Raw genomic sequence first — 27,257 nt, 5'->3', positions numbered from 1 at the left:
TAAAACAGCTGTTCAATATTTCTTTTTAACCTCACCATTCAGTGTTCAGCTCAGTTTCTCATTTGCAGTACTCCATCCACTAGATGGAGCACTAGATGAGCATTTATATAAAGTGTGTGTCTATGTCTAATTGGCCAGACTGTTTGAGTATGTAGAGTAAGTAGACAGTGCCCAGAACCCTTTCTTCATATGTATAAGGTGTCCATAATTTTGCTGCAGATGATCTGGCTGTTGGCCTCAGAAAGGAGTGTATTGATGAAGCTGTACTTTTCCATTACCCTGGTTTTCTATCATCCTCCAGTCCACCTACAATGTCGCTGCCAGACTCCTCTTCCTTGCCACTCCTGCTCCATCATCACCTTCTTTGAGTCCCTTTACTGGCATCTCATTTTCATCAAGTATCTTAAACTGTTTGTCGTCTGCACCAACCCATATCTCATTTTGGTTGCATGTTACTCTCCTTTTTAGACTCTCATAAGTGCCTTTATGTATCTCCCATGCTGCCCTTACATCTGATTTTTTCTTCCTGATATTGTTTGCCATGCAACTTCCCTGACCTCCTTCAAATCCCTCCTCAAAATGTATTTATATATCAGCAGTCCCACAAACAATGATCAACTAGTTCCCTATAAACTATTTAAAAATGTGTTGCATATCTTCTCTCCAACTCCTTTGCTCATGTTATCTTTTTACTTGAATTTCTGAGGTGCAATGAGATGTATTCAAAGTAGGTGGTTTATTTTCTTTATTCAGCTGATGGACTTTTGTGCATAGGTGAAGTGTGGATACATTTGTTCCTTTATTCATTCGGGCTGTGATTTGACTTTGTTTTAATATCTGTTAAAACACCTAGACCCTGGGATATGCATTTTTTAAGTAGATCAATCTAAATGACTATATATAGAATACCGAGCCAAGGTGGGTGAGGTAATATCTTTTACTGGACTGACTTCTGTTGGTGACACAGACAAGCTTTTGAGCTATACAGAGCTTTTCTTCAGGTCTGAGAAAGGTACATAGAGTATGTCTACACACAATTAAAAACCCACAGCTGGCCCATGCCAGCTCACTCGGGCTCATGGGGCTCAAGCTAAGGAGCTATTTAACTGCGGTGTAGATGTTTGGGCTTGGGGTAGCCTGGGGTTTGGGCTTGGGGAAACCTGGGCTCTAGTACCCTGTGAGGTGGGAGAATTTCCAGAGCTCGGGCTGCAGCCCAAGCTAGAACGTCTACATTGCAATTAATGGTCCCTTAACACGAGCCCCATGAGCCCAAGTCAGCTAGCACGGGCCAGCTGCAGGTGTCTAATTGCAAGGTAGGCATACCCTCAGAGTGTCAGAGCTAAATACAAGTTGGAACAGATGGTTTAGCATAAATAGCTAACACCTATTGTAAGAGATGAATCAAAGTGAAGGGGCCTGGTCACACCTCTGCAGTCATAGCACTGAAAGGGGGAAGGGTTAGTGGGTTACAAATTATTGTAATAAGCCTTAGATACAGTGTCTTTATTAAAACTGTGATTTTTAGATTCTAGTGAAGTTATGAATTTTAGCTCCCAGGCTTATCTCTGGAAGGTGTTTGGCAGGTTTCCTTTGAGGATGAGGACTGAAGTGTCAGATATAGCGTGAATGCTTTTGAAAAGTGTTCACCTGCAGGTGATATGGTGGTTTTGTCTTTTATCCTTTTTCTGTGTGTGTTCATTTGGGACATTGTGATTGTCTGTTTTCACCCATAGTTGTTGGAGCATTTCGTGCACTGGATGAGGTACACCACATGTTGTGAAAGGTGTGTTGTGAGAGTATTGATCTTCATAGCAGTGGAGATATGTCTGCAGGTTTTGCATCTATTATTATGGCAGGATGTGGTACAACTTTAAGCCGGTGGATCCTGGTTTGAAGGGAGCTTGCTTCTGATGATGAACTTGAAAAGATCATAAACTCTAAGTACTAAAGAAGATCTTTCAGAATATGGCTCAGATCATCAGCAAGCAAGAATTTCCATCATTTGAAAATATGTCCTACCCATACTCCTTTTTCATAGAAAACATTATTTACAACATATTTTCACTATACTCTAAATTGATGTTGGTACTTAATGCTGTGAGAGTCTAGACTGAGAAAACTGCTATTATCTAGTGCCATTTGCTGATGGGTTTAACGCTTTTTTGATGTGATCATGCCGACATCTTCTGCACTGCTTGCCATTTTTGAAAGACAATAAAACACATGAACATTTAATAATGTAGGAAATAAAAATGAAATAGGTCTCTATTTAAAACAAATAATCAGGAGAATATCATCTTACTGGGCTCCTAAATGTCTTTACTTGACATAAAATGTAAACCAGGGTGTAATTTTGTTCCTAGAAGGATGAGAACAGTTGATCAAATAAGAGGTGAAATTGAAGAAAAAACAACAGAAAGCATTACCAAGAGGTGCCCCGTAAAAGAACTCACCAGAAAGACGGATAGGTGCTTGTTCAGCTCCTTATCTCTTTGTTAAGTTTAGTAATCAAAGAGGTTTTTGCATTTATCTTTGCAGCTGAATGAGTTCAATTTCACTCAGATTAGGACAGAAATTTCAGAACAGCAGGTTAATCCTTCCTGCCTTCATGGGTAACTGATCAAACAGACCCATATCAGTGTCTCCAAGTGTAAAATTGTAATTCCAGAGATTAATGTTGTCTTTTCTGTTTGCTTTGAACTTGACCTCCATGTCTCTTATTTTATCTATATATTTATTTATTTATTTATTTATATTTGTTAACAGCTTCTGTCCAGGGTCCCTGGGAGAGGGCAATCTCACCAAACAAAGTGCCCTACTATATCAAGTAAGTATAAATAATATCGATTATGGCTATTTAATAGTCTCATATGTGTGATAGTTACTGTATATACTCATTCATAAGCCAAATTTTTTTAGTAAAAAAGGGAAGCATCAGAGAAGGGTGTCGGCTTATGAACGGGTATAGAGCAGGAGAGGTGGGACACAGTCCCTCCCCCGAACAGAGGGTGCAGGCAGCACAGGCAGCAGAGCCAGAAGGGAAGAGGCGGGGCCAGAGTCTCTCCACTTCTGGCCACGCTGCTCTCCCCCCAGCCTCCGAAGCAGCTGCAGCTCCAGGGTTAGCAGGCTGCAGCCGCGCCGCCTGGCCTGCTGGAACATGCTGCGGCCGCGCCACCCAGTCTGGCCCACCGGAGCAGGCTGCGGCTGCGCTGCCAGCCTGCTGGAGCAACTCCGGCCAGGCCAGAGACATCCTCCCCTGGCCTTCCCCAGATAAGGAGGGAAGGGATGGGATGGGGAGAGTGTGGGGGTCCCGGGCTAGGGGTAGGGTCATGTGGGGGGTAGTCACAGCGATTACTCCCCTGATCCCCATTCCCCCCCCCCACAAAAAAAATGTCCCCACCAGTAGCTGTCCCGGCCCGTCAAGGTAAGCAGCTGGCTCGCCGGGACACTTTGTTTACTTAGGTTTACCTCCGTGCCTGTGGACGCTCGAGGTAAACAAACCATCTCAGCCCGCCAGTGGCTTATCCTGATGGCCTGGGAGCCAAAGTTTGCTGACCCCTGAATTATAGGGTCAATTTATGAATGGGTCATAAAAATTTTCCATTTTTACTTATCTATCTTGGGGAGGTTGACTTATAAATGAACCGGCTTATCATCGAGTATATTCAGTAATTATTTCTTTAATCTGTCCTGATACAATTCTTGTGTTGTTTCAATGGGAAGGACAAAAGTAGTGAAATATGCAATAAAATATCAAATATCAAAAATATCAAAAAAATAAAACATGCTGGTGCTCTGGGGAGCTTCCTTTAAAAAAAAAAACAACGGATAGTTGTTGAGTTACGATAAAGCAGAGTACCTTTCATGTCATTGCAGCAGTCATCTGAAAACTCTAGTAAAGCTGTGGACCACATGGTTCATACTTGATTCCTTTATATTTGTTCCTTTCTCCATCAACAGTGAGAACAGGAGGTTTTGCACTACCACAGGCCAATCAGAATTTTCGTGAATGATTTGATGTTGAAAGCAGCCACGTATAGTGCAATTGAGAAATCTGCAGTTTTAGCATCATTGTCCTTTTTCTTTAACTGACCTTTTTAAAACTATCAATTGTGAACACCTTTAGCAACATTGTTTGACAGAATCTGTTGTTGAAGGACAACAAGGGAGAAATTAATATTAGGCACAGAATAACAAACTAAGAGGAAACTTTAAAAACCCAGGAGGAGCTCACTTTTTCATGCCTCGGGTTATCCCACTACACAACAAAAATAAGGGCAAATAAATTACTCCTCCATGCTCTAGTTTTTCCATGTTTTTAACATGTGCTGTGAGCTGTTTATTCACTACAGCCTGAAAAAAAAAATGCTGCAGTACACAGGATGAAGGTATTGTGTTAACAGAGCCTGCAGTGCAAATGACTAAAACTTAAGTGTCTGTATTTGGGTTACAGTGATCCATAGAATCATAGAATCATAGAATCATAGAATATCAGGGTTGGAAGGGACCCCAGAAGGTCATCTAGTCCAACCCCCTGCTCGAAGCAGGACCAATTCCCAGTTAAATCATCCCAGCCAGGGCTTTGTCAAGCCTGACCTTAAAAACCTCTAAGGAAGGAGATTCTACCACCTCCCTAGGTAACGCATTCCAGTGTTTCACCACCCTCTTAGTGAAAAAGTTTTTCCTAATATCCAATCTAAACCTCCCCCACTGCAACTTGAGACCATTACTCCTCGTTCTGTCATCTGCTACCATTGAGAACAGTCTAGAGCCATCCTCTTTGGAACCCCCTTTCAGGTAGTTGAAAGCAGCTATCAAATCCCCCCTCATTCTTCTCTTCTGCAGGCTAAACAATCCCAGCTCCCTCAGCCTCTCCTCATAACTCATGTGTTCCAGACCCCTAATCATTTTTGTTGCCCTTCGCTGGACTCTCTCCAATTTATCCACATCCTTCTTGAAGTGTGGGGCCCAAAACTGCACACAGTACTCCAGATGAGGCCTCACCAATGTCGAATAGAGGGGAACGATCACGTCCCTCGATCTGCTCGCTATGCCCCTACTTATACATCCCAAAATGCCATTGGCCTTCTTGGCAACAAGGGCACACTGCTGACTCATATCCAGCTTCTCGTCCACTGTCACCCCTAGGTCCTTTTCTGCAGAACTGCTGCCTAGCCATTCGGTCCCTAGTCTGTAGCTGTGCATTGGGTTCTTCCGTCCTAAGTGCAGGACCCTGCACTTATCCTTATTGAACCTCATCAGATTCCTTTTGGCCCAATCTTCCAATTGGTCTAGGTCCTTCTGTATCCTATCCCTCCCCTCCAGCGTATCTACCACTCCTCCCAGTTTAGTATCATCCGCAAATTTGCTGAGAGTGCAATCCACACCATCCTCCAGATCATTTATGAAGATATTGAATAAAACCGGCCCCAGGACCGACCCTTGGGGCACTCCACTTGATACCGGCTGCCAACTAGACATGGAGCCATTGATCACTACCCGTTGAGCCCGACAATTTAGCCAGCTTTCTACCCACCTTATAGTGCATTCATCCAGCCCATACTTCCTTAACTTGCTGACAAGAATACTATGGGAGACCGTGTCAAAAGCTTTGCTAAAGTCAAGAAACAATACATCCACTGCTTTCCCTTCATCCACAGAACCAGTAATCTCATCATAAAAGGCGATTAGATTAGTCAGGCATGACCTTCCCTTGGTGAATCCATGCTGGCTGTTCCTGATCACTTTCCTCTCATGCAAGTGCTTCAGGATTGATTCTTTGAGGACCTGCTCCATGATTTTTCCAGGGACTGAGGTGAGGCTGACTGACCTGTAGTTCCCAGGATCTTCCTTCTTCCCTTTTTTAAAGATTGGCACTACATTAGCCTTTTTCCAGTCATCCGGGACTTCCCCGGTTCGCCACGAGTTTTCAAAGATAATGGCCAGTGGCTCTGCAATCACAGCCGCCAATTCCTTCAGCACTCTCGGATGCAACTCGTCCGGCCCCATGGACTTGTGCACGTCCAGCTTTTCTAAATAGTCCCTAACCGCCTCTATCTCCACAGAGGGCTGGCCATCTCTTCCGCATTTTGTGATGCCCAGCGCAGCAGTCTGGGAGCTGACCTTGTTAGTGAAAACAGAGGCAAAAAAAGCATTGAGTACATTAGCTTTTTCCACATCCTCTGTCACTAGGTTGCCTCCCTCATTCAGTAAGGGGCCCACACATTCCTTGGCTTTCTTCTTGTTGCCAACATACCTGAAGAAACCCTTCTTGTTACTCTTGACATCTCTGGCTAGCTGCAGCTCCAGGTGCGATTTGGCCCTCCTGATAACATTCCTACATGCCCGAGCAATATTTTTATACTCTTCCCTGGTCATATGTCCAACCTTCCACTTCTTGTAAGCTTCTTTTTTATGTTTAAGATCCGCTAGGATTTCACCATTAAGCCAAGTTGGTCGCCTGCCATATTTACTATTCTTTCGACTCATCGGGATGGTTTGTCCCTGTAACCTCAACAGGGATTCCTTGAAATACAGCCAGCTCTCCTGGACTCCTTTCCCCTTCAAGTTAGTCCCCCAGGGGATCCTGGCCATCCGTTCCCTGAGGGAGTCGAAGTCTGCTTTCCTGAAGTCCAGGGTCCGTATCCTGCTGCTTACCTTTGTTCCCTGCGTCAGGATCCTGAACTCAACCAACTCATGGTACATGATACACTGCACCATCTGTTACAATAATGAATGCCCTCTACAACAGACAGAATCTAAATTCTTCAGTATGGCCACCTGATTGCTATGGCACTCTAGTCCTGAATTTTGTAGCAAAATGTAATTTCTGTGGCAGCTTCAAAATTGAGGGTTTATTGAATTAAATGTAAAAATGAGTAACAGTCAGAACTAGAGTATTCCCGAGTATTATTTATTTTTATATTAAATTAGTTTGCTGCTGCCCCAAATTTTAAATTTGCTGCAGACATTTATATTGGCAACGAATGATTAAATTGAATGGGGAAAGCTAGAAGTTTTGACACATGAGTCGGGGTCTTTTGTGAGAGGGAGTTTGGGGTTTTGGCACTCCTGTCACAGCTGAGGCACTGGGGAAAGGGATACATCTCCTTTTCCCTCCCCCTTGAGGTGACTTGACATTTTGGTTAGAGAAGCTTGAATTCCTAATATCTGACCACAGCAATTCTTTACGGCAGCCAAGAGCCCACTCCACCCCTCAATCACTATATCTGCCACTACTTCCAACATTAGTAAATGTACACACTAGCTGAATGTTAATGCTAAAATGATCAATAGCAAAATAAACATTTTATTTTGTCCTTCTTAGTTTTCAGAGTCAGTGCCCCATTACAGCTATTGTTTCAGGCCATTCGCAGACTCAGGAAAAACATACTTCAGTTGTTTCCATTTGGTTCACCCGGGGAAGGTTATCTTCCCAACCATAAAGGCGAGTAACAACTTCTATAATGACAGGTTTCAGAGTAACAGCCGTGTTAGTCTGTATTCGCAAAAAGAAAAGGAGTACTTGTGGCACCTTAGAGACTAACCAATTTATTTGAGCATAAGCTTTCGTGAGCTACAGCTCACTTCATCAGATGCATATCGTGGAAACTGCAGCAGACTTTATATATACACAGAGAATATGAAACAAAACCTCCTCCCACCCCACTGTCCTGCTGGTAATAGCTTATCTAAAGTGATCATTAGGTGGGCCATTTCCAGAAAGCTTACATTCTGTGGCATGCTGTACAGGAGCACCCAATAGCTGACCTAGCGATCTAAGACAGGTAGCTGAGGTATTTGTTAGTCCTAGTTACTTCCCTGTTCCACCTGTTCCCTGCTCCAGCTTTAAGACTACTCCACTGATTTAAATGTTTCTCTTTCCTTTCTTCCCCTCATTTAGCATTTCATATTTGCCATCGCAAAGCTGCCTGTTATTCTTAGCTTTTTCAACCTTTAAACAATGTTTATTTAGCCATTACTTTTTTCATCTTGCTTATCTTTAATTGTTACAAGAGTTGTCATAAAGGTGTAACAGGAGGGTACGTATCATGCCTGGCCCTTTTCTTAATATTTATGTAATTTTCCTTTCCATCTTCAACATAGAATACACACATAAGAGCATCCTTTGCTAACTGAATTTGCTGCATATGTTACTGGTTTTGTGTTTTATCAATTTCCCTCTTGATATTTAGCTGTTTTAATTCATCAATTTCACATTTGCAATGTCACAGCATTTGATGAGTCCATAAACCAGGCAGTACTTAATACTAAATCCTCAGCGATAACATTCCAGACTTCTTAGTGTTAGGTCACTCCAAGCCCTTTGAAATTGATAGTTAAAACTTCATTTTTATACAGTTGATTAGTCTGTAGCAACCAGCCACCACTAAAGTTCCTGAAGTACTGTAACATTTTTAATATTTCCTCTCCCTTGGGCCTTATTCCTGCCAGCGTCTCTTTTACCTTATTTCAGTACAGCTTTCATTGCTACTGAAAATATAATCACCAACAATGTACAACCTGTTAACGACTGCTTTTCCTACTCTATGCCATTTTGTAGTTTCTTGGCCTATTGTCAACCTCATGAAAATTGCAATATAATGGCCTTTTACCAGCTGCTGCATTCTGTTAGGATTTCTTTCACTTTTTTATGTGGTTTGTCCCATATGGATAGGCCAAACTGAGCCACAGTTAACACTCACCTTGCCTGCTTCCCTAATGAGTTGAGAAATCATATTTCTGTATTCCAGGCTATCAAAGGTACCTTGGATTCTAAAGTAGCAAATGGATTTTCCTCACTGCGTGCTGAATACCTGGCTGTATGATGGGCTATCAAGGAAAAAAAAATACGCCTGCACGTTGCTATGTGAAATCTTTCTCAACTACACTACATCTAACCCCCTTTTTTTCCATCGGCAGTCTTTTTCTTGTTATGCTGATGGCCTTCCTGTTCTTCCTGTCAACCAAAAAAGTTACTGTGAAACCCTTAAGTACTCCCGAGATCGCATCTTATTTTATACTGTATAATTTACAAGTAATCCCATTTTTCCTATGGCTAATACAGGCTTTAAAGGTTTACATTAGTTCAGAGGTGGGGAAAAGAAACATGTAAGTAGACTGCTGTTTTGCCAGGCCTCTTCTCTAAGTCCCTGACCCTGCAATTGATCCGCTTGGGCAGATCTATGAGCCCTGATGGCAAAATCAAAATGGCTTAGTGTACGTGCCGGGCCTTCCTGCATAGAGGCAGCTGTGGGATTGAAGGTTGCCACTAATAGGAAGCACCATTTCCCAAAAAAAATGGGTTTATATAATATACCAGAAAAGTCTGGTGAGTGAGAGGCCTCAGACAGTTAAGACACAGTGACTCTTTAAAAATGTTTTAGATTTTTATTTAAATCTCTTACTTTAGCTTTTAGTAAGCAAAAAAGTGATCACCAAACATAAGAAATATAAATAGCAAATAAAAAAATACAAAGCAAGAAGCCTATTAAAATGTATGTACATGTACATATGAAATGAGTGCAGAGAAAAATGTCTTAAATTCTAAGAACAGAATATGAAGAGAAAAAGAAGGTAAGAGGAGGAAGCCCACATGTGGAAAGGACATATTGAGGTGGTAAGGTTAAAATCATGTTACCCTTTTCTTGAACTGTTTATTATGCCATAAATGAAGGTTTTTCATACCCAAAGGCAGAAGGAAAAACAGCCACATGAGCTGTATATGCATAATGGAAAACTTCAGGTGTAGTTCTATAGCATTCATTTGCTTTCCATATTTAATGAATGATGTGCTGTTTTTAAATTTAATTTTCTTTGTGGTAGTAATAATGCACATTTTCACATTAATTTCTCCTTATAGCTGTTTCTTAAAGTTATCAATGAAAGGGGTAAGCATACTGCACCAAATACTTTAATGTGGTCATTTAGGGTTAAATCTTTTATTCTTCTTTGAGTGCTGTCCCTGTGGGTGCTCCACTTCAGGGGTCAGTGTGTCCTGGTGCTGTCAATCAGAGATTTATGGTAGCAGTGTCCACATGGGTCGCACGTGAGCAGTAGGGACTTAGTCCTGAGCATCTCCTCAGGCAACATGCAAGGGTGCTGGAACAATTTGTATAGTGGGGATGCTGAGAGCCATTGAACCAAACTGTAAACCCTGTATATGATGGAAACCACTTCAAGCCAAGGGGTGCTGCAGCACTCCCCCGTGCCTCTAGTTCCAGCACCTGTGGCAACATGCCTCCACCTCCAGCACCAACATCGTAGTTGGCACCAGTAGAGAAAGCAAAATTGGTACCGACCAATTAGGAGTCACCAATTATTCTGCTCTGTTAGCAAAATATGATTGATAACTATGGGAAATTGAGCTCTTACACTGAGGAGCTTCCAGAGGAGAAACAAGCACAATTCAAGGCCATTCCAAACGAGTACCAATTTGTCGCTCTCACAGCCCTCCAAGCAACCTTGGATGTAGCCGACATGGCAGCCAGAACCACGGCCAGGGCCTTAGTGATGCGCTGGGCATCCTGGTTGCAATCCTCGGGCATTCCCAGAGAACTCAAAACCAAGGTCGAAGACCTGCCATTTGATCAAGAGAAATTGTTCTCAACCAAGACGGATGAGGTGCTCCATTCCATGAAGGATTCTCGAGCCATCCTCCGCACTTTGGGGATCTATGCTCCACTGGTGAAGAGAAGACAATACCAACCTTATCAGAGAGCCAGAGATTCCTCTTCCAGCCGACAACAACAGCAGCAATACGAGAACCAATGACAACACCAATGATTGCAGCAATGGAGAGCACCTCAATCTCAATCATGGACTTCTCAATTGGCTCCACCCAAGCCACAATTTTGCTGTTTTGGTTGAGCGTCTGGACAACCTCTCTCACCAGACAGCGCTTTCACACGATACCTTCCCATGCTTTGGTCACTGCCTTCACCAGTTCTACCACATTTGGGCATCAATAGCCACAGACCAATGGGCATTAGAGATCGTACGATCGTGATATACCATCCCCTTTACCTCCCATCCACCTCCCCTATCCCTCTCCCTATCCCTCTTCAGGGACCCTTCTCAAGAAGTCAATCATCTTCTACAACTAGGTGCCGTGGAACGAGTACCTTCTCAATACAGGGGGAAGGGGTTTTACTCCCACTACTCCTTGACCCAGAAGAAGAATGGGGGATGGAGACCTGTCTTGGATCTTAGGAAACTCAACAAGTTTGTACACACTCAAAAGTTCAAGATGGTGTGCATGATACTTCCAGCGCTGCAAAAGGGGGACTGTTTTTCAGCCCTCGACCTCCAAGATGCTTATTTTCATATTACCATACATCTCGCTCATAGGAAATTCCTGTGATTCACAGTATGACATGAACACTTCCAGTACAGAGTACTACCATTCCGCCTATCCACGGCACCAAGAGTTTTCTCCCAAATCCTAGTGATCGTAGCAGCACATCTACGTGAACAGGGAATAATGATCTTTCCCTTACCTGGACAATTGCCTTCTCAAAGGCCCTACTCAACACACAGTCCAGACGATAATCACATTATTCAGGGATCTAAGACTACAGATAAATGAACAAAAATCCACTCTAATCCCTGCCTAATAACTGGTCTTCATCGGAGCACACCTCCATGCCATAGAAGCCAAGGCATCCCTGCCCCTGAACAGATTCACAACTCTGACAAACCGTATCTCAGAGGTGAGAGTCAGCCCCCAAATACCAGCTCATACTGTCCTGCAGCTGCTAGGACACATGGCATCCACAACGTTCGTGGTACGACATGCAAGACTATGTATGTGCTGCCTAAAGGGCTGGTTGAGCTCGGTTTACATACCCAGTAAGCACAGCCTGCACAAATGATTTACTGTACCACCTCATCTCCTGGACACTCTATACTGGTGGACAAGACCAGGAAATGTGTGCATCGGCATCCTGTTCCAACAGGAACCCCCCTCAATAGTGATCACGACAGACACTTCGCTGATAGGTTGGCACACCCACATACATCAGCACACAGTTCAAGAAAATGGTCTCTCGCAGAGACTCAGCTATACATCAGTCTACTAGAGCTACATGCAGTCCACAATGCCTGCTAACACTTTCTACCTCACATAAAGAAAAAATTCATTCGTATCATGACCGACAGCACTGCCTGCATGTTTTACATCAACTGCCAAGGAGGCGCTCGATCACACTTGTTATGCACTGAAGCCATGAAACTGTGGAACTAGTACAAACACCACAACATAAACATTTTGATCTCCGACTTTCCTTGCTTTCATAACGTGGACACTCTAAGCAGGTACTTCTCTCGAGACCACAAATGGGAAATTAATGGGGCAGTCCTGCTATCTATATTCTGCCAGTGAGGCACTCCCCTCATTGACTTGTTTGCATCTCCAATGAACCACAGATGTGCAATGTTCTGCTCGAGAGCAGGAATGGGACCCCAGTCACTGGGGGACGCCTTTTTCATCACATGGGATGCACAATTCATATATGCTTTCCCACCGATTCCTCTGATATCACGCATGATACATACACAAGATACGAACAGATAAGGCCAAAGTTATCCTCATAGTCCCAACATGGCCCGCATAAGCATGATACCCCTACCTGATGTGCATAACAATACGCTCCCCTTGTCATCTGGACCTACTGTCTCAGAACACTCTTCACCCGAATCCAGAGAAACTTCACCTACAAGCATGGCTCCTGCATAGTTTCATCATAGGAAACTAGCCTGCTCGGAACAAGTTAAACAACTATTACTAAACAGCAGGAAGGTGACCATGCATAATACCTTCAAAAATGGAAGAGATTCTCCTCCTGGTGTCAAGGAAAACATGTGGCAGCCTCCACAACACTACTACTGTTAGTGTTGGATTACCTACTGGAGCTGAAATGCTTGGGTTTAGCAATGAGCTTAATCAAAGTCCATCTTGCGGCCATTACTGTGTTCCATCATGAGATCGACAGGACCTCGATCTTCACAACCCAATTACGAAACACTTCCTCACGGGTCTCCAGAACATCTACCCAGAAGATCACCAACCTACCCCGGCCTGGGACCTCAATCTGGGGTTGAAATGTCTCACCAGACCACCATTTGAACCCTTAGCCACCTGCTCCCTGCTATATTTATCCAGGAAAGTGGCATTTCTGATCACTGTTACTTCTGCCAGATGGGTGAGTGAGATAGGGGCACTCATGGCCAACCCTCCCTACACAATATTCTTCAAAGACAAGGTCACACTACATCCGCACCCAAAATTCTTACGAAAGGTAACATCAGCCTTTCATATGAGCCAGCTAATCCATCTGCCCACAATCTATCCCAAGCCTCACAGGACTCAAACAGAAGCCATCTTACATACATTGGACATTAGGCGTGCATTAGCATTTTACCTTGACAGGACCAAACCTTTCCGGAAATCCCCTAGACTCTTTCTACTATTGAGTATTCGAAAAGCTGCACAATATCTACTCAATGACTGTCTAAATGGATCTCCATGTGTTTGCAACAGTGCTATCATATTCAGAACACGGACTCTCCTGCACACACCAGAGCGCATTCTACATGATCGATTTCAACCTCGATAGCGTTCCTAAACAATATTCCAATATTAGAGATTTGTAGGGCGACCACTTGGGCCTCTGTCAACACATTTACTGAGAACTAGGCAATCACTCAAGATGCCAGGGCTGATGCCATAATTGGCCTAATCATACTTACCTCTACGACTCATATGAACCCGAAGTCCGTCCTACCTTCCAAGGAGTACTGCTCTAGAGTCATCTGAAGTGGAGCACCCACAGGGGCAGAACTCAAAGAAGAGAAAGTTACTCACCTTCTGCAGTAACTGAGATTCTTTGAGATGTGTGTCCCAGTGGGTGCTCCACTGTCCACCTTCCTCCCCTCTACCAATGGCACCACAAGACGCCTACTGCACATGCGCGACCCGCTCAGACGCTGTTACCATAAATCTTTGATCAATGGCACCGGGATGCACCGACACTTGACATGGAGCGCCCACAGGGACACACATCTCAAAGAACCTCAGTTACGACATAAGGTGAGTAACCTTCTCTTCCAGTGCACAGCTCAAGTAACGCAGGAGAGATACAAAGAATACACTCACACATCTTAAACCACAGATTTAATTGGCAGGCAAGCTGCTCCACAACTCTTTCTGTGGGACTGCAGTGACTACTGATGGATATTATAACCCACCTACATTGAGAAAAGAATGGCCACTAGATGTATCTAGGCATCACCCATTGGCCCAGCTCTTCCTCTGGCCCTCATTGTGGAGCATAGGAAAAACTAATTAGCTGTACCTTTTTCATCTTCACATATTCTTACCATATGGTTTTACCCTGTGCACATTGAACCCAAGCCAGTTACACAGTTTTAAGGGACTTTTTACAGGCATGCAATGGGGAGAAGGGTTTAGCCCTTAAATCTGAAACATACCTTCCCTAAAGCAACTAATATAGACCCAGAAGTCAGATGGTGTCCGGTCTATGCGCTGTAGTTTTAGTAGTTGTGATTTCTGTTTTTGTATTAATCTCTGACATTATCCTTTCTTTGTACAACTGACTTCACAGTTAATCATGTCTGTCTGCTTATCCTCCTGCAGTGCCTGTTCTTCCTCTAGCTATGAAATACTTACCAAGGAAATTCTTACCAAGGAAATATTCCAAATTATTTCCCAGTCACACTTTTTTCTTATTCAAATTGTAACAGTTCAGTGAACTTTGTCTTCTTGAGGGAAATAACACCAGTTGGATTCTCAGGAGCGTGGTTATGACTCCTTGAGAGGGTCCATATAAATTAACTCTGTGCTGAGTACACTGTATAGAGCACCGCCTTCTCCTTCCTGTTAGGACTCTCCTAGATCTTCCACTCTCCCAGTGGTGTGTGTTCTCTAACTCTATCTGACTCCAGTACATCATCTTCTAAATTCATGTTTTTGTTAGTTGTAGGTTTGCTCAGTCTTTCCGTACTCCCTCTCTGAGAAATCATAGGCTAATTTCTCAAAAAGAAAAGGAGTACTTGTGGCACCTTAGAGACTAACCAATTTATTTGAGCATAAGCTTTCGTGAGCTACAGCTCACTTCATCGGATGCATACTGTGGAAACTGCAGAAGACATTATATACACAGAGACCATGAAATAATACCTCCTCCCACCCCACTCTTCTGCTGGTAATAGCTTATCTAAAGTGATCACTCTCCTTACAATGTGTATGATAATCAAGTTGGGCCATTTCCAGCACAAATCCAGGTTTTCTCACCCTCCGCCCCTCTCCCCCCCCACACCCCACACAAACTCACTCTCCTGCTGGTAATAGCCCATCCAAAGTGACCACGCTCTTTACCATGTGTATGATAATCAAGGTGGGCCATTTCCAGCACAAATCCAGGTTTTCTCACACACACCCCCCTTTTTCCAAAAACCACACACACAAACTCACTCTCCTGCTGGTAATAGCTTATCCAAAGTGACCATTCACACACACACACCCAAAACACACACACACAAACTCACTCTCCTGCTGGTAATAGCTTATCCAAAGTGACCACTCTCCCTACAATGTGCATGATAATCAAGGTGGGCCATTTCCAGCACAAATCCAGGTTTTCTCACCCCCCACCCCCATACACACACAAACTCACTCTCCTGCTGGTAATAACTCATCCAAACTGACCACTCTCCTTACAATGTGTATGATAATCAAGGTGGGCCATTTCCAGCATAAATCTAAGTTTAACCAGAACGTCTGGGGGGGGAGGGGGGAGGAAAAAACAAGGGGAAATCATGGTCTCTGTGTATATAATGTCTTCTGCAGTTTCCACAGTATGCATCCGATGAAGTGAGCTGTAGCTCACGAAAGCTTATGCTCAAATAAATTGGTTAGTCTCTAAGGTGCCACAAGTACTCCTTTTTTTTTTGCAAATACAGACTAACACGGCTGTTACTCTGAAGGCTAATTTCTATAACTCGGTTCTTTCCTATCTTCATTTTTGATCACGCATGTAATTGTTGTTTAACTTCTCACAGTTTTAGTGCACAAAGAAATGTGTATGTGTACACTGCACTAAAAGTCCTGGGGCTCGCATCGTGGGGCTATAAAATTGAAGTGTAGACATCTGGGCCCAGGCTCTGGGACTCCATGAGAAGGCAGGGTCCCAGAGCCTGGGCTCCAGCCCGAACTTGGATGTCTACACTGCAGATGTATAGCCCTGAAGTCGTACCCCCATAGGCTTGAGTCAGCTGACACAGGCCAGCTGCGGGTGTTTTGTTGCAGTGTAGACATACCCTACGAGTTTACCGCTTTCCAATTAAAAAAGAAAGAAATGATTCTTTCACCTTTTTCAACCTGCTGAGAGGATGAATGATTCTATCTGAATTAAATTATACTAACAGAATAATTAAAGGAAGTTAATGTCCTGGTAAAATCACTGGATTTAACAGTTTCTTCTGAAGAAGCTAGATTATTGGGGGACTCAAAAACAAATAGGCAATATCTCTCAGACACGTGTAAATAAAGCGGTGGAGAGTTATAGCGATAAAATATTATATGTATGTAGTGAGTGGGGTGGTTCTTGTTCCCCACAAGCAGTGAAACCATGAGTAAGCTATTAAATCATCTTATCTGAGTTTGAGTAAGCCTATATACCACACTACCTTAAGTTCTATGTGTGCCATATGTTTAACATAAAAACTACTTTTAAACATTTTTGAGATTTTCTTTTTAAATGTTTTCTTTTTAAAACACACAAGTACAGCTTTTTTCTTATTCCTCTGCCTGAAAAACTCATACCAGGAATCCAGCTATACAGAACTCTGAGGGAGGGAAAAATATAACCAATGCATTTTTAAAACCTCTAAAATGAACTAAAATAACTTTTGCATGTGTAAAAACATGATTACTTTGATGCAGTAGCTCAGATTATTCCAGAGGTTGACTCATGTGTGGTTTGTCCCAGTACAAAGCTGGGAATCACACTTTCCAGTGTTTAAAACCTCTTGTTTAGCTTTGCAAGAATGTGAAATTTTGGTCCTTAAACCCATCATTGGAATTATCATTGAATATTGCCTGTTCTTCAGTTCAGACTAATGGAATTATTTAGGGACAAAGGAGGAGACACTTTTAGTGACAGGTTGATTTGAAAACAAGTGTACCTTTGCAGCTCCATGGTTTGGACTGCTAGAATTATTGAAGATGATTCAGTGGGTATAGAGCAGGTGAGAGAGTCAAGGGATTTGCAATTTATCAGACAGATATCTTCACATATGTGGCATGTATCTAGGAACACCTCCCACACACACTTAGCAGACGGCCAATCCAATCGCATGGGGAAGCAGCTGGCCAAGAAAGCTCTTTGATTCAGGTGCCTGATCCCACATCATTGATGGCAGGAGGGCTGGCCAGACTCCAGAACCAACCCTGGAGGGTGGCTAGCAGGAGAAGTCAGGCTAAGTGGGGAAGCAACTGGCCTTAAACACCTTCAGTCCATGACTTTAATCACTGCTGAGATGGCAGAAGGAGAAGGCTAACTTTGTGTTCTGAAGGTTGATATGGTCAATAGTAGATAGTAGATAAGATCAATATGATATGGTCAATAGTAAGCTTTGTGTTCTTAAGTTTGATATGGTCAATAGTAGACCCTGCACTTGAACGCCTCTGGCTTCACTCACTGGTAGAATAGATCAATGTGTACATTCTATCTCTATTCTACGCAAACTTTTTTATTGCTCGAGAAAGTCAGAATCCAACACTGACAGTGCTACTTTCAAGGGATATGTGTGGAGTTAACAAGCTATTTGCTCAATTCAGAATTTTCTTTCTTAAAATAATATAAATCTATTGCTTATTAAAGAAGGGTATGACAGCCCTGACTGGCAGAATGGAAGCTTCCCTACTCAGCTGCATAGTACTTCACTGCTCCATAGTCCTGATCTGTAATGGCCCTGCTATTTCAATCTTCAGTCTTTAAGTAGCAGGGTATTGTGCCAAAGTGTGTATTAGTTTGATGATGTATGACACGTCTACTTATGCTTTGTCCATCAAAGTCATTTCCTTTTGTGACTTAAACAGGGTTTGATCTAGTGGTAAAAGGTCGGGTGCACTAACCCAATATATCGTCTCAGTTTTGTATAAAATAGAGTTTAGTTTTCTCCTTATGCAGGCTATTTTAGTTTCTGAGTAGCATTTCTAAAGATTCCCACTATTTTTGCTTATATTAACCTTCTGACTCATTTCATGAGATCTTTTTATTGTAGCCACTAACCAGTAACAAAGGAGGTGATTCACATGATGGTACTTCATCGCAGCTTGATAATAGCCAGTTGAAAGCGACTGGTACCTTTTTGCTGGGACATCAACCCTCACAGTGGTTGGCAGCTGGTGTAAATCATCATAACTCTTTGGACTTAATGAAATGATGCTGATTTACACCAGATATTCATCTGGCTCAGCGTTCTCCACGCTAGACCTGGGAAGGCGAGGCTGAGCCCGTGCACTTATTATCTTTTATTCTGATCACTAGTACCATTGTTGACATTTATTATTTAAATCTGGTCTGTGTATTCCCCAACTCATTTTCCAATCAATCACAAAGTGTTGAAGTTATAAAAGCTAAATATCAATAATTTTCCAATTGATTTACATGGAAATCTACTCTCTTCTCCGCACCACCAAAAAAAATATTTTTTTAAATGAAGCATTCTTAATCAAAATGCCCCACCACTGATGAAAACTTATAAATTTCTATGGAAAACACAGTATATTATCAAACATTACAGAGGCCAGTGATCATGCAGTGAGAGAGAGATTTTGTACAGTTGATACTTAAAATGTGTCCTTCTGGTGACATAGCTACTGTTTTTGCATATTTATATCATCCACGTCTTTCATGTCTTGTTTGCTCAATTTACTAATAAGCTGGTAAACATATTTTTTTAAGTTCAGTTTAACTTCTAAAAATTGAGCTGTATTATTTCTGCTTTGTGCATCATTATTTAGAAACCAGTAGCAAATGTGAGTGCAAAATTGCAGAAGAGGAAAGAGGATGAGGAATTTTTAATGTAATTAAAGGAAAAGTATGAAAATTTTAACCCAATTAAATCCAGTCCTCTTCTGGCTAGGGTGAGGGTTCAGGGAGCAATAAGTGAATTATTAATTTAGCACAATAATGTAAAAAAATGAATCTTTGATATTGCACTATGAGACTATTACCATATAGTTTTGGAGTTCAAATTAGGAAATCTTTTACTTTGTATTATAGAGTTTAAACTATTATTCATTATCAGTTGTATGTGATTTTTTTTTGCTTATATTTTGTATTTTACTTCGGTTGTTAAACGTAGTATAAAATGACTGTTACATATCACCAAAAGCAAAAAATTACCATGTCCAATATATTCTTGTTGAAGTAGAAGTAGATTTACACATGTAAAACCTGGCCCTATTTTATACGAGTTATGGTAGAACTACCATAAAACTGCACTGTCATGTACTTAAAATATGATTTTACATCTGCTCTTGATAGCTGCAAAGTTGTTATTGTATAGTTCAATCCAATATTGTATCAAACATCTGTGTTTAATGAGCAGGATTCAGACACAGGAATTATATTTGAGTTCCACTGTAATGCTTTGAACTTGAAATGATTAGATACATTAGGAAGAGAAAAAGAAAGATCTTACTGTTCAGGGGTGGTTTTTTTTCCCAAAGATCAGTTATACTCTTAATTTCGATGATAGACAAACAGAAGACCGTTTCTGAAAATTATTCAGTGAGACCCTCCAGGAGTGGGGAAGGAGTGTGGTTTTACATATTCCTCTCATGTAGACCAGACATAATCCTCATCTTTCACCAGAAGATTGGCAGTTTCTCCATGACAGCAATATTTTTTCATTTGGCAAAGCCACGGTCTAGTCTTTGGTTCAGTCTTCTGTCTGCTATGCCACTAGTTCAATGAACTAACAGTCATTAATCCCCTATTCTGTTTGGTGAAAATTTCATGTGTTCTACATCCTAATAATAGGGCCAAAATTACTTTTGGGCTCAGCATACCTACCATCTCATTATCTCCTTAACGATCATATCAATCTAGTCTAAGAAAGTTTTGTATTTTTGCACCGCCAATAATGGTGTGTCCCTTATGGAAAAAGTCCTACCGATGTTAATATGGATAAAACTACTACAGAGTTCCGTAAAAAGGTAATGGCCCATATATACGACCCAATATTCAAACCCAGTTATGTTAAGAGCTTTCATTCAAGATGGTCTTTTCACAAGCGTAATTGTTCCCTCATGAATTTTAAAGTTGTATTTGTATCATCATTTGTGCCATTCAGTACAGAGTTTGCTCGTCTTTAATATTCTAGTATCTATTGCAATGAAGAAATAAATATAACACTCACAGAAGGTATAGGAATAGAATTTTATATGCAATACAAGAATATTCTGATACGATAGCTGGAAAGGTTCTGATTCTGCAGATAGAGATTCTTTCTGGCAGAGACCAGTTTTTCTGATTTGATTTTCTTTCATGATCATTATAGCTACTACTCTTTGTATCTACCACCGAGTGACTCCTGTGTTTGTTCTTTTCCCATTTCCTTAAAGCTATCCTTGAGTCTATCAGATCTCTTTTCTCTTGTGTTTTGGTTCTCATGTGGATAACAATAAGTTCAAATTCCCCAACATTTTCAGCGTATTCTCTGCCTTTCTTGTCACATCTCTTGTCCTAGAAGGATAACACCCAGTTTTCTTTATTTGGGTAACAGGTGGCCTTGGGACTTGGTCTTCACTACTGAGTCAGCAAGAAAGATTATTTAATCCCTTTTCCTCTCTAGTAGATTGCTTTCAGTGGTAGCACTTTGATTGTTCATCAGGTAACTATCTATCTTTGATTCCTCTTCATGTTGATCATTGATAGTACAGTATGTCACTTCTGTGACCTCTTCATCTTGAGACCCTTCAACCAATAGTTTGTCTCTGTATATATGTATTATGGTTAGGCATACTATAGAGTCTAAAATGAAAAAGAAAAGATGTGTTGAATAATTTGAGAATTTTATAAATGTCAATGTGACTGCATTTTTTCTATAATGCTTTTAAGCATTGGGACGGAGACAGTCAGGTTACCTACAGTCACTGTGCTTACTGCTCATTTTCTGAAAAAATAGTTGAATTTTAGAAGAAAATATAATGTTCAGCCTTAGCAACTTTCTACATGCTATACATTTACTTTGAATTTCAAGTATTCATCAGAGAAAATGTATATCAGAAACCCAAGATTAAATATTTTTTTAAAACTAACCATGAGGAATACTTCCACTGTAATATTCCTGAGTGAATTATTTCCTCAGAGTAGTTTTGATGAAGTAAGCATTGTGATTATTTGTAATTTTTCATGGAAATTCCTGTGCTTGGAAAATGAGACACAGTACAGCTCAGCAAAGGATCATAAGGAAGTAGCACTCTTCATGCACCTCCCCCACCCCCCAAACATTTCTCAATCAATCAGATGACGTGGACAGTTCACTGAGCAAATTAAGACATCTGAAACCTTGCTATCTAATGACCTCCTACTTTGCATGTCGAATTCTCTCCCCCTCTGGTCCAGCAGAGCCCAGATTTGTTAACCTTTTATGTGTGCTGCAAAGGCAATCCTTTTGCTGCGATTTGGGTGCAGGACTAGGTTACTAGAGAAGGATTCAGGTCCCACTAATTTTGTTGTGAGGTTGCTGGAGTAGGTTGTGTATGAATGATGTATGGATCAGTGCATTAAATAATCAGTTTATGGATCAATAAATTAGTTAAATTGGAATGTAAATTGTTTTCTAAATTTCACATTTGATGTTCAATTAAATAATGGGCAAATACTGTAAAAATCAAAGTACATAAATAAATACCTTGGGACAAATAAGGAAAATTCAACTGAATCAAAAAAATAATAATTTAATCTCATTTTTTTATGTTTTGTTAGGCCTCTATTAAAGGCGTAGCAAGCTGGTTTACAATTACATTACCTTAGAGTTCTGGTAGAAAAAGTGACTGTTTAAAAAAAGTTGTCTTTTTACTCACCGGTATCTGATCCTTTTGCATATCAGTGGTCACATTCATTTACTATCTTCTATTTTCAACACCATTTTTTCCCCAGTCACCACTGCAGAGTTAATATAGCAGTATCAGAGCAAAGATGTATTCTATTCTGCTTCATGAATCCTCAACAAAATTGTCAACTATATTCTCAGTCCAGAAACTTTGCTATTGAAGATAGTGATGAGAAATTTAATTCTTGAAGATACTGTAGGAATATTAATAATAATATAAAACCCAACAAATGGATTTTTGGATATTGCTTTAAACTTTCAGGACTAGCAGCAGCTAGAAAACACTTGAGTTTTGATTTGTGAACAGCACTTCATACAAAAGTCATGGATGTAGAATGAATGTTGCACATCAGGATGTCATGTTTCAGAGAAAATTTCAGACTAATCACACAGAAAAGTACATCTAGGTGGGACACAGATGTAACTTTTTTTTACGAAAAGGAGGCACCATGTTTTGTAGGACATATCAAAAAAAATATTTTGGAAGCCACAGAGCGCTGGATTATATGATTTGACCATTTTGTCATATTCATATTTTAGCTGTGGTGGCCTAAACAGTTGGAATTAATAAATATCAGGAGGGTCGATAAAAAGGCCGATACAATATTCTAAATGAAAAAATGCTACAGAGGAAAAATGTCAGTTTTGCTTTAGATGAGCATGGATTTTAGTCTAGCAATATTTTGCAGTCTGATATCTGCCACCCTAGTGGCTCCATAATCAGCTTTGTAAATTTTTGAGTTTTTAGGGGATGTGGGAAAGAGAAAATGGATTCCCCTACACACATAAACACATGGAAACTGCCCTTAGCTCAGAAAATCAGATTCTGGATATGGTCCATCAGCCCCAATGACTTTACCCAAGGTTTTCTCTTCAGTTTAACTCTGCTTAATTTAATTTAGCTTGAGGATGTCATCAGTTCAGAATTTGTTGGCTGGCCTAGCCTACATATATCTGATAAAACATAGAAAAGGAAAAAGCTAAAACAATTATAACTACTTCTAGAACTAGATAATAGTAGCAGCAGCAATAGTAAACAGATTACAGCCATAGAGAGTGTAAATGTCCCTGAGGAAATTTGTGTGAGATTTATTTTCAGATATAACCATAGCAATAATGACAATATGAAACAAACTCATAGGATAATGCTCCCTCAACTACAACTTCAGTTGTGAAGGTTTAAAATGCAAATCTGATAGCAATCTTAAATTTAAAATAATAGATGTTTATACACATATGATTACTCTTGGGGATGTCTTTGTGCAAACAGTCAAGGGGCAGTCTGATAAATGTTTGAAGCAAAAATTATATGAGCAAGACTTTGTTTTAGACCATGTTTGGAATCCATAAGTAAAGAATAATAAATTGGGTATTGATGGGGCAGATCTGATTAAAAATCTAAACTTTTCTCAGTCCTTAAGCAGGCATGCCTACATTTATAGTAGGTTTTCTTACATTTTGGTCACTATATCACTGGGCGTGCAAACTTTTTGGCCTGAGGGCCACATTGAGTTTCAGAAATTGTATGGAGAGCTGGTTAGGGGAGGGGGTCGTGGCCCGGCCCCCACCTCCTATCCGCCCCCCCCTCCGACTCCTGCCCCATCCAACCACCCCTTCTCCCTGTCCTCTGACTGCCCCCTGCCACCCCATCCAACCCCCGCCTCCTTCCTGACTGCCCCCCGCCCGGAACCCCTGCCCCCATCCAACCACCCCTTCTCCCTGTCCCCTGACTGCCCCCTGCCGCCCCATCCTGACTGTCCCCCCAGGACCCCTGCCCCCATTCAACCCCCTGTTCACACCCCCGCCCTCTGGCCACCACCCCAACCTCCCCCCCCCCCCCGCTCCCTGCCCTCTCACCGCGCTGCCTGGAGCACCGGTGGCTGGCGGCGCTGCAGCCGTGCCGCCGCCGCCCGCCCGCAGCACAGCGCACCGGGTCAGGCCGGGCTCTGCAGCCGCGCTGCCCCAGGAGCTCACAGCCCCGCCACCCAGAGCATTGCGCCGGCGGCGAGGTGAGGCTGCGGGGGAGGGGGCGAGCCTCCCCGGCCAGGAGCTCTGGAGCCGGGCCGTAGTTTGCCCACCTCTGCTATATAACATGTAATTAATCAGCATTTCATTTAGTTCTGTGTTTGAAAGAATTATCTACTTCCATTTTATGAGCATCATCGTACACTGTAGTTTCCAGTTACACTGAACAAATTTAATCCTGGCACGTGAGAATACCTAAAAGTGTTAATATGAATCCTTTTCCTATAAGAAAAGGAGTACTTGTGGCACCTTTCCTATACGTATGTAAGTTACCATTTAGCCATAGCACTGATTTTAAATTATTTCTCTGAATCCTGAATATAAGACATTAGTCACTGAATATTGAAAGCTTATTTATCCACACACTTAATAATAAAGTTCAGTTTTCTTTTCTATAATACAATTCTAGTTAAAATTTATTCCACATTCTGGGATTCCTAATTTAGTAGGTAAGTCCAAAAACCATAGCTGGACTTCAAAAAGATTCATCAACTCAAGCCTTTAGCTCTTTTATTATTTTATCTTTAACTCACAATGAAAGTGTCTACAGGTACAAAGAACTAGCTATAGTAATTTAAAAATACTGCATATAAGATGAAACATTTTCATAGTTTTCTTGTGTGACTCACAAAAGAAATTTTTGCTCTTTATATGTGACAAGCATATACAGTTCTTGCAGATATGAATCATGGAACAGAAGTAGCTTAGACAGCTTTGAATTGTTTAAGTCAAAAGGACACCCGCTCTTGCAGCACTCCTCAAGCTAACCTTGCATCATCTTCCCCAGTGGGATGAAATTCGGTTTTGGAGGAGTCAAAATAAAGTAGAAATTAACAAAAACAAAGAATTCACAATCTATCCTTCTGTATCCGTGACCCCAAAAAAGCTTCACCCCATGTATTGATGTCTTTGTGCTAATAAGCATTAGTAACAACTCACAGACGAAAGATTTGACATAGTCAAAAAAAAAGTTTTAAAGCATTGTTTGTTTGCAACTAGAGCTCATTTTTTTGAAACAGGTTTCATTTGGGATTGTAACAGTTTCCTTGAGCATTTGTAGACAAGATGCTTCAAAACAAGAATGTTGAAAAGTGGTACATGTAACACCAAGTCTCATGAAAAAAGAGAGAACCAAGTACACTTGCTAATTTTGCTCATTTTTCTGTAAAGATACGCAATTATGTGAAAGGCCTCTCAGGACATCATTCTTTTGTAGGAGCTTATCCTTCACTCATCGGACTCCTTTTCTTCAGCCCTCAAACCTACGCTTGAAAAAAACAAAAACAAACAAAAAAACCACCCCTAATTGCACTTGTCTATCAAACTACTGAGCCTCTTGCCCTGCTCCTTTTTGTCTACAAGTCTCTGGAATTCATCATCTATTTGTATCTCTACTAAATGTTTTCTGGCTTCTGTCCCCTCCACTCTACTTAAACAGTCCTTACTCAGGTCACTAACAATTTCGGGCAGTCTAAGAGTCTCTCCTCTGTTCTCATTCTTCTAGATCTTTCTACTACTTTCAGTACAGTCAATCCCTGGAGAAATAAGGCCTCGTGCCATTAACTATCCCAGGATGGAATCGCACAATTCTCCCACTCTGCGACTGGGCCCTGGGTTACAGCACCCTTTGTATCCACCATTCTTGCCCTGCAAGTTCCACTGAATTCAGTCACCCTCAGTTCTTCCCTTCAGGCATCTGTGACTAGAGGTACACAGTAATAAGTCAGGTTTCAGAGTAACAGCTGTGTTAGTCTGTATTCGCAAAAAGAAAAGGAGGACTTGTGGCACCTTAGAGACTAACCAATTTATTAGAGCATAAGCTTTCGTGAGCTACAGCTCACTTCATCAGATGCATATCGTGGAAACTGCAGCAGACTTTATATATACACAGAGAATATGAAACAATACCTCCTCCCACCCCACTGTCCTGCTGGTAATAGCTTATCTAAAGTGATCATCAGGTGGGCCATTTCCAGCACAAATCCAGGTTTTCTCACCCTCCACCCCCCCCCCACACACAAATGCAGTCTCCTGCTGGTGATAGCCCATCCAAAGTGACAACTCTTTACACAATGTTCAAACCAAATGTATTGTTTATTTAGCAGTAGGAAACAAGCAATAGAAAAAAAGGATTTTAAAATAACAGTCTAGACGTGTCTGTCTTACTTGGAGTCCTAGATTTCAGTCTGGTTCCCCCATAAAAGAGTATTCCCCTTTAAACTCTGGTATAGTCTTTGTGCTCATGGGCCTTGGCAATCACTAATCAAGCCAGTTTCATAGGCTGGCAGGAGACCAGAGCCAGAATCATCAAAACTAACAGTTCTAGCATTTTCCCTTAAAAGCTCTTAAATGTTTGTTGAAAAGTGCTTATCTGGAGCCATGCTTCTCCTAACTGCCTGACAGACCAACAATATTCATTCATTATACACCATCCCAATAACCAGGCCAATATCCAGTTATCAAACACCAGCCCAATAACCGGTATTAATAAATTATTACAGGGCAGCTCCATATTGATCACAGTATTTAATTAAGTTTATATTTAGCTGTCTCTAGATTTATAGATTTCATTGCACTGCAGAATTTTGTGTGGGAAATATATAACTATTGCAGAAATTAATACAGGGGAAGCTGAAAGTTTTGACAAGCAGGCAGGGGATAGTTGGGCTTTTACTGTTCAGGATAGAACAGGTAATTGGTTTGTTTTCAGTACCCAGAAAGCAGCTGACTTTTTTGTTACAGGGAGGGGGAGAATACATCTCCTCTATTTCTCCATCTTTTGAGATGGCTTTATATGTGGTAGGATGTGGAGGAATCTGAATTCTTCGTTCCCAACTCCCGCAGGGGTTGACAGCAACGAGCTGCCTCGTTGCTCCCTACCCCAACAGTTGTCACTACATGCAACAATGATGGATAAGCACATTAGCTTGCTTTTTTACTAAAAGGATCGTCAGTGAAATAGTGAATGTTGACATTTAAATTGTTAACATTAGGTTTCATTGTTAAAGCTTCATTGAGATGTGCGGGGGGGGAGGGGGAAAGCTCACAGAGCCACCAATCTTGCATTAATGAGTGCACTGCTC

The 27,257-nt window shown here is 41.4% G+C and overlaps 1 protein-coding gene across 10 annotated transcripts in view; it reads left to right on the top strand.

The window, feature by feature from the left end:
- Positions 1-27,257, top strand: part of DMD (dystrophin) — a 1,937,833-nt gene that overhangs the window by 1,783,503 nt on the left and 127,073 nt on the right. For all 10 annotated transcript variants that reach the window (XM_073357918.2, XM_073357898.2, XM_073357881.2 and 7 more), the window contains one exon: positions 2,767-2,827. In XM_073357918.2, coding sequence (XP_073214019.2) covers positions 2,767-2,827 — 61 coding nt within the window. The remainder of the gene's footprint in view (positions 1-2,766; positions 2,828-27,257) is intronic.

This window comes from Lepidochelys kempii, chromosome 1 (genome assembly GCF_965140285.1).
Source record: "Lepidochelys kempii isolate rLepKem1 chromosome 1, rLepKem1.hap1, whole genome shotgun sequence".
Taxonomy (NCBI): Eukaryota; Metazoa; Chordata; order Testudines; family Cheloniidae; genus Lepidochelys; species Lepidochelys kempii.
This window is presented reverse-complemented; position numbering and strand designations above follow the sequence as displayed.